Source organism: Helianthus annuus, chromosome 14 (assembly GCF_002127325.2).
Source record: "Helianthus annuus cultivar XRQ/B chromosome 14, HanXRQr2.0-SUNRISE, whole genome shotgun sequence".
Lineage (NCBI taxonomy): Eukaryota > Viridiplantae > Streptophyta > Magnoliopsida > Asterales > Asteraceae > Helianthus > Helianthus annuus.
The window spans coordinates 45,013,439-45,028,277 of NC_035446.2; the positions used below are offsets into that span (position 1 = coordinate 45,013,439).

Genomic DNA, 14,839 nt, shown 5'->3' on the forward strand with positions numbered 1-14,839 from the left:
TTAAGTCAGTTGATACCGAAACCCCCTTTTAACTTGGGCCACGTAACCCAATCCCAAGCAACCCAACTCATTTTGTTAGTATCGCTAGAACCCGCCCATAGGAATTTTCTCATCTTAGCTTCCAGAATCTTAATAATACCAACCGGAACTTTGTATAGCGAGAAGTAATAGATAGGAAGGCTTTCCAACACTGAATTAATCAGGGTAAGCTTCCCCCCGATCAAGATAGTTTTAGCTTTCCAAACTGACAATCTTTTATCAAAAACATCAACAATCGGCAACCAATTATTAATTCTATTCATATTAGCCCCCACTGTAATCCCCAAGTAAGTGAGCGGGATACTATTAGGATTACACCCCCACCACTTTAGCCATATCCTTAATAACACCTTCTTCCACTCCCATCCCGTATAAGTTAGATTTATGGAGATTAAATTTTAAACCAGAACACAAATAAAAAATTCTCAGACATCTAGTCACGTTCAAAAAATTATTCCTATCCCATTCCCCCATCAATAGAGCATCATCAGCATAAACAAATGCGATATTTTCGGGCCATCGTTAGGAGTTTGAATTCTTTTAAAGAACCCGTCACTCCCAACTTTACAAAAAATGCTAGACAAGGCTTCCATGATCAAAAGAAACAAAAACGGCGACAACGGATCTCCTTGTCTGTAACAACCCGCACCTTCGTGCGTTGTTACTACTCGATACACTCGTTACGCCTAGCACCAGAGATTCAGATCATAATGTAACTATATCAGATATATCGCTAGATCGAAGTATAATCGAATAACTACGCATATTCTATCGCTATTACAAACCTATTTTCATAAATTATAACACTCACGATGATGTTGAGTGAGGGCTTAATCTACCCTCCTCGATAACCGTGAGGTGTCAAAACGTAAACAAGCAACGCTAACAAAGACTATCGGGTGAGTACCATGTCTCCAGCCATCGTGACGATGACAGCAACACGAGCAAGTAGTGCCCCGATAATCATTGTGGCACATCACATCGAAAAACGCACTCGAAGGCACGCGTAACTCGATCATCACACCGAATATTGGATATATAGATACGTATATGCGACCCTTTCTGTGATTAATTATAATAAATAAATAAATAATACTATAAATATATGAAAACGTGGCCCAAACTATCGCAACGCACCAAAAACGAGGATCGAAAGGCTTCCGTACGGACGGGCCAGCCAAACGGCTGGGCCGGCCGATCGAACGGGCCATCCGAACGGCTGGGCCGGCCGATCGAACGGGCCAGCCGAACGGCTGGGCCGGCCGATCGAACGGGCCAGCCGATCGGCTGGGCCGGCCGATCGGATAGGCCAGCCATTCGGCTGGGCCGGCTGATCGAACGGGGCTGGGCCGGCCGATCGGATAGGCCAGCCGATCGGCTGGACCGGCCGATCGAGTGGGCCATCCGATCCAGGCCACCTCTCCTCCTTCTTCCTTCCCTCTTGCCTATAAATACCCCATTCACCTCCCAAACACTTGTGGTTACTGTTACTGCTCAACCAGGACGTTCTTGACCACTTTTCTCTCGATTTCTCCCGATCCTTGTAAGTTTTCAACCCAAACCTTGTACTTCTATAATCTATATTCAATCCTACACCTTTCTACCTTTCAAATTCCAACTTTCAACCATGAAATCTCTGGATTTGGGGCATTCTATGGTGATGTCACCATGAAGTTCTTATGAACTTCAAGGGGAAATGTCATCCCAAGCAAGAATGACTCGGATCCGGGTGATTTCCATACGTTTTCGCATAAATCTCATCAAATCCATGTTTTCTAAACAATAAGTTGTGTGATTCCTATGAATTTGGGATGTTTCAAGGGTGATGTCATCATAAGGCTCGCATGAACTTCAAAGGTGACCTCGTTCTTGCCATAAACAGCTCGGATCTAAGTGATTTCACATGTTTTCATAACAATCTTACCCAAATCTAGGAGTACCTAGGCAAGGTGTGTGTGTTACGAGTTAAACACGGGAAAGACCATCAAGAACGGCCAAATCTGATGGAACGGGGTGATTCCCGGCTGTTAGAACGAGTCGGAATTGATGGGATTTCAGTTGTTTAAACACAACGACACTCCACCTCAGTCAATCACCCGAACACTTTTTAGAAACCTATCAGGTGTGTCAGGATTAGGACAACAAACAAGACCCAACCGACCAATCAGACAGTATGCTAACCGATCGGCTAGCAAGCTAACCGATCGAACAGCAAGATAACCGATCGGCTAGCAAGCTAACCGATCGAACAGCAAGCTAACCGATCGACCAGCAAGCTAACCGATCGAACAGCAAGCTAACCGATCGGCTAGCCTACAACCGATCGAACAGCAAGCTAACCGATCGGCTAGCCTACAACCGATCGGACCAACACGTCCAGCCAACCAAACGAGCCACTCGATCGAACAAGCCGTTCGATCGAACAACCTGTTCGATCGAACAGCCCATTCGATCGAGTGACCCATTCGAACCACCCACCAATCCAATCAAGCTTTGAGGATTTCGTTTAACGCACCATCAAACGCTCATGTAAACAGTCTGTAACCAGGATAATTCAAATGTAATCTCGACCGATCCAATTCAAGTCGTGTTCATACGCCAAAGACGCACTGTGAGTATACTTGACCCCTTTTAACGAATTTTGGGTGTAAGATACATTCCTTATAAATCGAACTTATCAAACGAATGATTTAAATTGTCAATTTATCACTCGCGAATAACTGTTTGCATAAGATATACGTGATGCTAGTTGCATGTATGCTAGGACTTATACTCGTGACGTCCCACCATGACTAGTATAGTACTATTGCGCCCGACGAGGTCTAGTTATGCCATCGAAGAGTCGAGCATCGAGGACTTAGCTGGTAGTATCAGTTTTGTGAGTATATATGTCGTGTATTACGTTTATGCATATGGAAACTCGCAGCACTTTTAATCTATTATTCTATTACATATCAAACCTGTATACTCGCCAATACTTTTGTATTGACATTATTTTAACGTATGTTGCAGGACTAGTTGAAGCCTACATCAAATCAAGCTAGGAAGTCTAGAAACTCACCTAAAATCTAGGTTGTCGGATTTGAATTGTTCGAGAGGACAAGAAATCTGTGATGACTTATGTGATTGTATTATTTGTTAGTATGGGATAACGAATGTAATAAATATTATCGCAATGTAGTTGTTATGGATTCTCTTGAGCAATCTGATTCGCCTAGTGCCGCGCCCCGATGATTCCGCCATCGGTTGGGGTGTGACAGATTGGTATCAGAGCCATAACTATAGGGAATTAGGCAAGACTCGACCTAGTCCGGGTCGACGTCTTAGAGAACGACCTAGTCTATAGTCTAAGCACCACAGGCTGCCTCGTACGAACCCAGTAGGGTTTGTATTGCGCCTACCTGATGCTTCTGATCGAAATTGCAAAAACTATGACTTTGTGTGAACCCCGCATACTACAACTTCACACGAAGAAGCCTTTCCTAAGGCTGGAATACTACTTAGCCTTTCCTAAGGCGGACATAATACACATGTTTTCGAAAATACTCACATCTCACAACCGAGCGATCCAGTCGAGACCAGGTGTGAAAACCAGTAACTCTCGATAGGATTGCTCACTCAGCGCATTTTTCTAGCACGAGAATCTTTCGTTGAGTCAGGAGTGACATCCATACCTCGACGAAAGCCTCCCTTTCGAAATTCTAGTGGAGCTCTCGGATTCATTCGATGAGCGTAACCACAAATTGGGAACGAAACTGTTAAGTCAGGGGTGAAACCCGTACCTTAATGAACCGTTCCACTCCCTAAAATATTTTTTCAAAAGCTCTCACCAGGGACTCGACCATCACAATGACTCGAGCCACGCGATGACTTGGAGGATGAATGCCATGAGCTGCATCCCGGTGGAAGCATAAACCTCCAGAGTCAACGCGTATGCACGAACTTGTTTGGTGTGATTGAGTTACCTTGGGTAGTCGACGCCTAAACACCCGAGGCACTCCGAGTATTTTACTAAGCCTACAACTCGCCGGATTTTACGATTTGATGAAATCAGTTACGTTTTATGTGTTTAATTGCGATTATCAATTTTCGCTCCCTGTTCTACAAAACGCACAACCCGCACAGCCATCGCAATACAAAACAAAGACCGAATGATCGCAACAAAACTAATGTCCAATTGTCCGATTTCTCTCGCATTCCCTCTCTCAACGCGTCCTCGCGCATTCTAAACCATAATATATGTGTGTAAGTATGAACTACAACTATCTATATCTAAGTACAATCAAGAAATTGCGTGGAAATCTAGGAAGTTTCGTGTCTCCTATATGGCTCCTATGTGAAGTCTATTTATATTGCACATTACAAGTTTCGATCGCGCTCAATCGCATCGTAAACCCGAAATCATTATGATCGAATCTCATTCCAAATCTCTCTCTCTTTCTAGATGCCTTCCTACAACTCTATCTCGAAACGAATAGCTAGGAGAAGAGCCAAACGAAGCGCCGATAAGAGGATTGCCTCGCTTGTTACCAAGGAAGTGGTCAAGCTCATTCCTCAAATTGTCGCTCAAGTGCACTCTCTCAGCAACGCTCGAGCCGTAAAGGACTCTAAGACGAAAGAGCTGCAATCTACTTTCCTCTACAAACACTTCAAAGCCTGTGACCCGATGGAATTCACAGGTGAAGGAAGTGTGACCCAACTACTCCAGTGGTTCGATTCTATCGAAGTCACCCTTCGACAAAGTGGGTGTCCCGATAGTTTCCGTACTACTTGTGCTACCGGGGTATTTCAATCACGAGCACTCGACTGGTGGACCGCCGAACGCAACAAACGTGGGATCTCCGCAGCTTACGCCCTCTCTTGGGACGAGCTAAAGGAACTCATGAAGGAAGAATATTGTCCTCCTCACGAAGTCCAGAAGCTAGAAAACGAATTTTGGGAAATCAAGCAAACCGAAGGTGACAATGCTGGCTATACAGCAAGGTTCAAGCAGCTTAGTGCAATCTGCCAAAGTCAAGTTGACACTCCAAGGAAAGCCATCGCGAAGTACCTCCGCGGCTTACCTGAGAGTGTGGGTGATTTTGTCGAAGCTGCAAGACCTGCTACCATCGAAGAAGCCTACCGTCTAGCCGCAGAAATCAACAACAAACGAATCTTGGACAGGTCCTTCTCCAAGAAACCTGTCAAACAAGCTCGTCAAGCAATCATCATCAACTCGTCTGACGATTCCTCTAGAGAATCGGTCGATGGGTCATCTGACAGCCCCTCAGAAAGTTCTTCCAAGGATTGCTCCGACAATGTCTCCGCCAAATCATCAGGTGAATCCGATAACGACACTGTATCATCTCAGGAAGCACAACCTAGCCGCAAACGAAAGACCGAGCCTAGACTCTTCAACAACTGGACTGCCGCAACCCGAACCTCTCTGATCAGTCCCAGTTCAACCGAAACGTGCTTACAATGGGCCTCATCCCCTGTGTTTCACGTGCACGTATCATCACCCGCCAGAAGCAAATTGTCGCTATTGCACAAATTGCAACTGGTATGGTCATCATACACAGCACTGCCGCGTAGGATCGTAACTCTGGAGGAAGTCAGCAACAGCCGCAGTCTCCGCAGGTGTCCTCCACAGCAACGTTATTTTGCTTCTAATGTTGTTGTAATAATACGACTTATCGCCATCGTTTCCTTTTATGTGTGGAGCTTATTTCATCTATCGTCGCATGTGGACTCTATTTCTCTTATATTCGAGCACCGTCTAAACGCTAGCACTATGTAATATATAACGTATTTTACCCTTACGACACTCTTAGAATGAAGTGCGATATACGTGCAAGGAACAACTAATCGCGGGTGCACACGGGATTATTTTGGTCAGTGCACGGAGATCGTAGTGAAGTTCTAATGGTGTCATAACGTTTAAAAGCATGGTCAACGGTCTTGGCCATGTCAACAAAGCATGACACCAAAGCACGGGGCATAAGTAGTAGGGGTAGCGCAGGGTGTGCTTTACCATACTACCGAAGCTTTGTGAAGAAAGTGCCATGTGGAGTTGGACGTTATTAGACCTATTATATTATAATGGTTATTTTCGACACAATACAAATCGATCGCAAGGCGTAACAAAACTAAGTCGCATCACTGCGAGACTTCACGTAAGTCTGCGTACGCAACACAATTGCCACATCGATGGACTTAGATAAGTTCACCCCGAAGAGCAATTGGAGCAACGCAAGACCGGTCGTAAGTCTACATCGTAACTCAATCGCAGTTTTGATAGATCTATCTCGCAATATGTGGCTCGAAATCGCAATCGCATCATGTGTTCATCTCGCAATCTCTAACGCTGGTTATAGGCTATTGTGTGAACTTCTACCGCCTGGTGTGGATCGCTTATTGTGGATCGCTAGACGAGTATCGAAAACCACTCGCCGCTCTTCGCTTTAACGCCTTTCGCACCTATTCCATCAACTCGATACTCTCAACGCGTGTCGCTACCACTCATCGATACTCGTGTTATCTGTGTTATGTTAGCACACACGACCTCGCTTCACGAGACAAAACTAATAGAGTCGAAACATGATGGTGTTTTGACCATATTAGCAGACTTTCGTGGGAAAAGGCCATGTGGGCTAGCATTAGTTAATGTTGTGGTGCATTCAACTCAATCGAATCGCATATCGTTCGCCACGCAACAATCGTCACTTATCAATCATCAGGGTGTATTGCCTATCGACATTCGGTTATCGCTTGGAAGTCATCGCAGTTGTGTAGTATTTGGGTACATGACATCGCTTCACGAGACGAAACTAATATGGGAAACGTGGTGTTTGCCATAATAGCAACTCTTGTGGAAACATGCCATGTGGGGTTTTATGTGGAATCAAATCGAAATCGCATCTAGTCAAATCGAAAATCGCGTTATTCGTTATCGCTTATCAATCGTCATCTAACCCTGTGTGCCATATCCATGTTTCGTATGATCGAACTACTCGCACTCGCTATCAACACTTTGTCTGCATCCAATTCGCTTCAATTCAAGACTCGGTCTGGCATCCTATCGCCTGGACCGAGGGATCGAAATTCTACCTATGTCTTATCGATGCACGTGACACCGCCTCACGAAACAGAGGTAATATGGGCAAAACATGGTGGATACGCCGCTAGTACTTCCTATATATATAAGTGTTTTAATCGTATTAGCAAACTTTCGTGGGAAAGTGCCACGTGGGGCTCGATGTAAATTATTTTTCCGTACTGTTAAAGAAAACCAATTTTTATAAAATTTTGTTAAAACCATTGGACGAGTGAAATTTCCTTACAACATGGAGGAAACATCGAATCAGTTTAGCTCCGTGCCCAATGGAAGTTTCATAAGTCCAGTTTTTCCTTAAAACTTTTGCAATGACAAAAGAAATCTTCCCGAAAACGATGGTTCGACAATCGAGTTTCAGCTCGAACTCACGTTGTAGGAAAAAAATTTTTTTTTCTTAAAACTTATTTTGCCACCAAATTCTTTTAAAAATGTATAACTCAGAATCTGTTATCAACATAACAAAAACCCTCCCCATAGCGCTGGTGTGGACATCGATACAGTTAGCGCCGCGCCATGAGGGGATTTTTCTAAATATCCTCGAATATTAATCGATCATCGGTAAGTTTAAAACGTTATGGAATCGCTTTTGTGTGGGTCATCGCTTTTGGTTACTTGAATCGTATCTTCTCGCCGCTCTCGCTCGTCGAATCTTAATCGATCACTCGCTTATGTAGACGCTTTTAATCGCTACCCTCATTCGCATCAACCCTTACGACCCTACCAATGGATTAATTTCGGGACGAAATTTCCTAAAGCAGGGGAGACTGTAACAACCCGCACCTTCATGCGTTGTTACTACTCGATACACTCGTTACGCCTAGCACCAGATATTCGGATCATAGTGTAACTATATCAGATATATCGCTAGATCGAAGTATAATCGAATAACTACGCATATTCTATCGCTATTACAAACCTATTTTCATAAATTATAACACTCACGATGATGTTGAGTGAGGGCTTAATCTACCCTCCTCGATAACCGTGAGGTGTCAAAACGTAAACAAGCAACGCTAACAAAGACTATCGGGTGAGTACCATGTCTCTAGCCATCGTGACGATGACGGCAACACGAGCAAGTAGTGCCCCGATAATCATTGTGGCACATCACATCGAAGAACGCACTCGAAGGCACGCGTAACTCGATCATCACACCGAATATTGGATATATAGATGCGTATATGCAACCCTTTCTGTGATTAATTATAATAAATAAATAAATAATACTATAAATATATGAAAACGTGGCCCAAACTATCGCAACGCACCAAAAACGAGGATCGAAAGGAATCCGTACGGACGGGCCAGCCAAACGGCTGAGCCAGTTGATCGAACGGACCAGCCGAACGGCTGGGCCGGCCGATCGAACGGGCCAGCCAATCGGCTGGGCCGGCCAATCCGACAGGCCAACCATTCGGCTGGGCCGGCTGATCGAACGGGCCAGCCGATCGGCTGGGCCGGCCGGTCGGATAGGCCAGCCGATCGGCTGGACCGGCCGATCGAGTGGGCCATCCGATCCAGGCCACCTCTCCTCCTTCTTCCTTCCCTCTTGCCTATAAATACCCCATTCACCTCCCAAACACATATGGTTACTGTTGTTGCTCGACCAGGACGTTCTTGACCACTTTTCTCTCGATTTCTCCAGATCCTTGTAAGTTTTCAACCCAAACCTTGTACTTCTATAATCTATATTCAATCCTACACCTTTCTACCTTTCAAATTCCAACTTTCAACCATGAAATCTCTGGATTTGGGGCATTCTAGGGTGATGTCACCATGAAGTTCTTATGAACTTCAAGGGGAAATGTCATCCCAAGCAAGAATGACTCGGATCCGGGTGATTTCCATACGTTTTCGCATAAATCTCATCAAATCCATGTTTTCTAAACAATAAATTGTGTGATTCCTATGAATTTGGGATGTTTCAAGGGTGATGTCATCATAAGGCTCGCATAAACTTCAAAGGTGACCTCGTTCTTGCCATAAACAGCTCGGATCTAAGTGATTTCACTTGTTTTCATAACAATCTTACCCAAATCTAGGAGTACCTAGGCAAGGTGTGTGTGTTACGAGTTAAACACAGGAAAGACCATCAAGAACGGCCAAATCTGATGGAACAGGGTGATTCCCGGCCGTTAGAACGAGTCGGAATTGATGGGATTTCAGTTGTTTAAACACAACGACACTCCACCTCAGTCAATTACCCGAAAACTTTTTAGAAACCTATCAGGTGTGTCAGGATCAGGACAACAAACAAGACCCAACCGACCAATCAGACAGTATACTAACCGATCGGCGAGCAAGCTAACCGATCGAACAGCAAGCTAACCGATTGGCCAGCAAGCTAACCGATCGAACAGCAACCTAACCGATCGGCTAGCCTAAACCGATCGAACAGCAAGCTAACCGATCGGCTAGCCTACAACCGATCGAACAGCAAGCTAACCAATCGGCTAGCCTACAACCGATCGGACCAACACGTCCAGCCAACCAAACGAGCGACTCGATCGAACAAGCCGTTCGATCGAACAACCTGTTCGATCGAACAGCCCATTCGATCGAGTGACCCATTCGAACCACCCACCAATCCAATCAAGCTTTGAGGATTTCGTTTAACGCACCATCAAACGCTCATGTAAACAGTCTGTAACCAGGATAATTCAAACGCAATCTCGACCGATCCAATTCAAGTCGTGTTCATACACCAAAGACGCACTGTGAGTATACTTGACCCCTTTTAACGAATTTTGGGTGTAACATACGTTCCTTATAAATTGAACTTATCAAACGAATGATTTAAATTGTCAATTTATCACTCGCGAATAACTGTTTGCATAAGATATACGTTATGCTAGTTGCATGTATGCTAGGACTTATACTCGTGACATCCCACCACGACTAGTATAGTACTATTGCGCCCGACGGGGTCTAGTTATGCCATCGAAGAGTCGAGCATCGAGGACTTAGCTGGTAGTATCAGTTTTGTGAGTATATATGTCGTGTATTACGTTTATGCATATGGAAATTCGCAGCACTTTTAATCTATTATTCTATTACATATCAAACCTGTATACTCGCCAATACTTTTGTATTGACATTATTTTAACGTATGTTGCAGGACTAGTTGAAGCCTACATCAAATCAAGCTAGGAAGTCTAGAAACTCACCTAAAATCTAGGTTGTCGGATTTGAATTGTTCGAGAGGACAAGAAATCTGTGATGACTTATGTGATTGTATTATTTGTTAGTATGGGATAACGAATGTAATAAATATTATCGCAATATAGTTGTTATGGATTCTCTTGAGCAATCTGATTCGCCTAGTGCCGCGCCCCGATGATTCCGCCATCAGTTGGGGTGTGACATTGTCTAACCCCTTTGGAGCAGCTAAATTCAAACGTAGGAGATCCGTTCACTAAAACCGAGGACCTAGCCGAAGTAGGAACCCCTTCCACCCATTTACACCATAATCTAGGAAAACCCATTTGACCCATGATGTCCAGAAGAAACATCCAATTAACGTTATCATAAGCCTTTTCAAATCAATTTTTAAAAGGAAAGCCTTTTTCTTCTCTTTTTTTAATCCACGCGAAAAGTTCATTTAGCATTAAAGGGTTATCGAGGATATAGCTACCTTTGAGGAATGCCGTTTGGTTTTCCGAAATGATGGTCCCAATCACCTTCTTAAGCAGAATAGCAAGGATCTTGTATATGGTTTTGCTGATCACCCCTATAAGATTGATCGGCCTATAGTCTTTTAGCCCCACTAGATCCTTTTTTTCGGGATAAGAGTAATGAAAGACGAGTTGCATCATTCCGAAATCGAACCTTTGCTATAAAAAGAAGTTAACAAGTTAGAAAAATCATTCTCAAATAAGTTTTTTTGGGTAAAGGGTTACCCCGGTGATTCTATATATTCACAAACAAACCAAAACAAGTAGTGTAGAGAAATCTACACTAGTTCAAACATGAGACATGCCTCATGAATGTAGCACCACACAAAGCAAAAACATACGAGGAACAAAACAACTAGTCTAAAAACTAGAAACACTCGAAAATAAAAAACAACTAATCAGCCACCATCGTCCGAACGATCACCATCTTGAATCTCCCATTCACGCAACAGCTTCAGCACGTTGTCATTCCGCTTCAGCCGAACACCCATAAGCTTATACCGAACAATATTAATGATAATTTGACATAATTGATCCGGGGGCCTCACTTGATTCTTGAACAACTTAGCATTCCGTTCTTGCCAAATAAAATAAGCCGTAGCCGCCACCAAAATTCTGCTCACATAGTTAGAAGCCGATTTTGAGCTTGCACGATCCAAAAGCCATTCGACAATCTCCTCCCATTTAGGGGCAACATCATACATACCAGCTTTTTGACGAACATTATTCCAAATCTTTGCTGAATACTTACACTCGAAAAATAGATGTTCATGAGAATCATGGTTCTCATAGCAAAGCAAGCAGCACATCATATTCATATTCTTTCTCCTTGATAAATCCCATTGAAGGATGATATCTTGAGTTAATAATTTCTTCCTCATGATCAACCACAAGAGAAACGCGTGTCTCGGAATACAATGCGCACACCAGACAATCTTGCTCCACCCCACCTCCAAGTCACTATATCGAACCGTATTCCAAATATTTGAAGCCGAAACTTCTGACACACTATCCCCATCCTTCCACTGTATACTATCTCGTTTATTATCTACTACATGGACTTGATCTAGTTGTATAAGCACGGGAAATAAATCACGCCACGCCATAGGCCATAACCACGACCCATTCACAAATAAGTTATTTCATTCTCAAATAAGTTCCAATACCTTTTGATGAATTTGAAGTTAAATCTGTCTGGCCCTGGAGCTTTGTCCGCTTCACACTCAAACACCGCAATCTTGATCTCTTCACTCTTGAACGGGACCATCAAGGATGCTGCATCCTCCTCCAACAAACGCTTTATATTATGGCAATTGAGCTTAGGTCTATGACGTGTGCGTGTATATACATGTTTTTACAATAAATTTTACACACGATTCGGTTTTAAATTTATAAAAAATGATTTATACTTCAACATTAAAACACACACAAAAGGGCAAGTGTACCCGTCATGTATGTAGTAAAGTATCGATAAGAACTAAGTGTCGATCCAAGGATGCGGGCGGATGCAATAATACTAAACCTCTGTCAATAAATTACCGGTAAAAAGATAGGTGGATAATTTGTTTAAACTAAAATATGACTAAAGGGGAAGGTTTATTTGAGAAGAAATTTAATATGAGAAGGAATAGAAGAAAGGGCATAATGATAAAACATTAAATAATTTATAACTCATCGCATTAATTATGTTATCTCTAATTAATAAAGCAAAAAACATTTTATCCTACACATTTCAAAATTTATCCTACATGTATCTTACACTTAGCGAAATTTACCCTACGCATATCTAAATTTATCATACACATTTAAGAATTTATCCTACACGTATACTAAAATTTATCCTACACATGTCGAAAATTGTCCTTCACCCTAAATTATTTTATCTTGAAAGAGAATATTTAAAACTTAGTTACAAGTTAATTAGTTAGCTAAGAAAGTTACCTATATGCCCTTATTAATAACATTAAATACATATATTAAATGAAGTAAAACGGAGCATTTCTATTGTTTTAAAACTTATTCTTTTTTATTCTTACAAAATTTTTCTTCTCATTTGAACCCTTCACTATGACTAAACATATATTTTAAAACATAATAGACTCCAAATATAAAAATAGGTAAATAACCTTGCTTTACGAACAACCGGAACATGTTAACTAAGTCGGTTCTGCCACTAAAACACTTGATCAATTTTCCATTTTTCAAAGACAATTAATATCCCTTTCGGGAATCCTAACATGACAACTCTTTGGAAAGTTAAAACGATAAACACACTTTAACCACCTAAAATTGTTCTTTAACGCCCAATTGATGAGTGTCTATGGAAATCCCCTAAAAATAAGCTAGTCATCTGTTAGGAATTTTCTAACCTCACTTAATCAAGGAAAGCGACACCGATGAACACAATGCAACCACCGAGACAAGCATAAACTAGATTAAATCACAACCGAGTTCATTTTACAAATCTTAAACATAAATTCACCAAGAAAGCGATTTTGGCTAAACTACTAACCAAGTTTACAGCTTATGTCAAGAATTCATAACAACACCATCTAACACGTTAAGGCCCTTTCGTGAAGGACAACATTCTTGATTAATATTAATTACCCCTTATTAAACCAATAACCATTTCTAGTTTCATGGTGTAAACATTTTAAACAAGTTAAAAGTCTACTAATGAATGTTTAATTAAGCTTCTTTTTGCAAATATCTCAACTAACCACATACTAATCATCCAAGATAATTAACTATAATCAAGAACCAAACATCAATAAACAAGGTTGCAAACTAATCATAAAGGATTAACATAAAAAGTGCTAGGTGTCATTATGTCACACCCCGATTTCCACGTGTCTCACCGGTGGGCCCGGTGGGGGATTACCGTGACGTAGTTGGCAACATTATAGTCAAACCACACAATATATGAATGCACAGCGGAAGCATAAAGATAAATATATTTCAACATTTAAGTGTAATATCAATGTATCACCATTGTTGAAATAATAATCCACGGGGGATCAAATATAATAATAACAAAGTATTGTTCAACAGACTTCAGGCATCTTAAGCTTGCGAGACTTCTAGTGATGCTAAGGAGAAATCCCAGCCAATTACGCATAGTACCTGTATTTAGTCTTTTTGGGGAAAATACGTCAGTTTACACTGGTAAATACATTCAACTGACACTTTTGTAAAATGTTTAATAAAATTGGTTTAAATGCTCAAGGCACAAACTCTTTATAACTTGGGATAATTTATAATCAAATCTTGTAAAGAATTACATGTTACTATGCGTTCGGTCGCCCGGGTCGTGCCGGGTTAAAGTTTAATAGACACACCACATAGCATAAAACCGTGTCGGGTAACCAACGGCTACGCTTTTATAGTTATGGACATAATGCCGGGTGTACGCCTACACCGGGATGTCAAGGTCGTGGCCATTCGTAAATGCTGGCAAGGATATCCGGGACATGGTCATTAAGCCCCCAAAGGCGTCAAGCCAACAAAACAAGTTTTTAAACGGGTCACATTGATAATACCCAACTACAAATGAGTTGGGGTCAATTGCCCGACCAAGCGGTATTTTAGATACCGTAACCCAATCCCGTATAACGGAAAATAAGTTAAAAGTATTTACCCTTGCAAGTATAATTCCTTAAATTGAAATAAATTGCAGATAGCTTTTACTGGTCCCCTAATCTGGAACGAAGGTTTAATTTAACCTATTAGAATCCTAACGGGTCTTTAATTTAGCCGTAGCTTAGACCGGTCAGTTTCAAAGTATAGTTACGGTTTAATCGCGTGAAAGGCGAAAACCATGAATGGAGTGTGATTTGGACCCAACAAGTTTGAAGACTTGTTTTATATGGGTATAATAATCATACTCTGGATTTTGGGGTCAAAACAATATGGTTTGACCCGTTTCGGCTAATTTATGTAAACTAGTTACATAAACCGAACCGTGCGTGCAAAAGGCGCAACGGGTATCCGTAAGAGTCCCACACTGTTTTCCTAAGTCAACATGCTTTAA

General features: G+C 42.0%; 1 protein-coding gene across 1 annotated transcript; it reads right to left on the reverse strand.

The window, feature by feature from the left end:
• Positions 1 to 11,207: 11,207 nt before the first annotated feature.
• LOC110906673 lies at positions 11,208 to 11,915 on the reverse strand. The gene has a single exon (XM_022151777.1). The coding sequence runs from the start codon at positions 11,913 to 11,915 to the stop codon at positions 11,208 to 11,210; it is 708 nt and encodes a 235-aa protein (XP_022007469.1).
• Positions 11,916 to 14,839: the final 2,924 nt, after the last annotated feature.

Bases quoted from the DNA above. Each gene is read 5' to 3' on its own strand.
- LOC110906673 (XM_022151777.1), bottom strand. From the start codon at position 11,915: ATGGCGTGGCGTGATTTATTTCCCGTGCTTATACAACTAGATCAAGTC.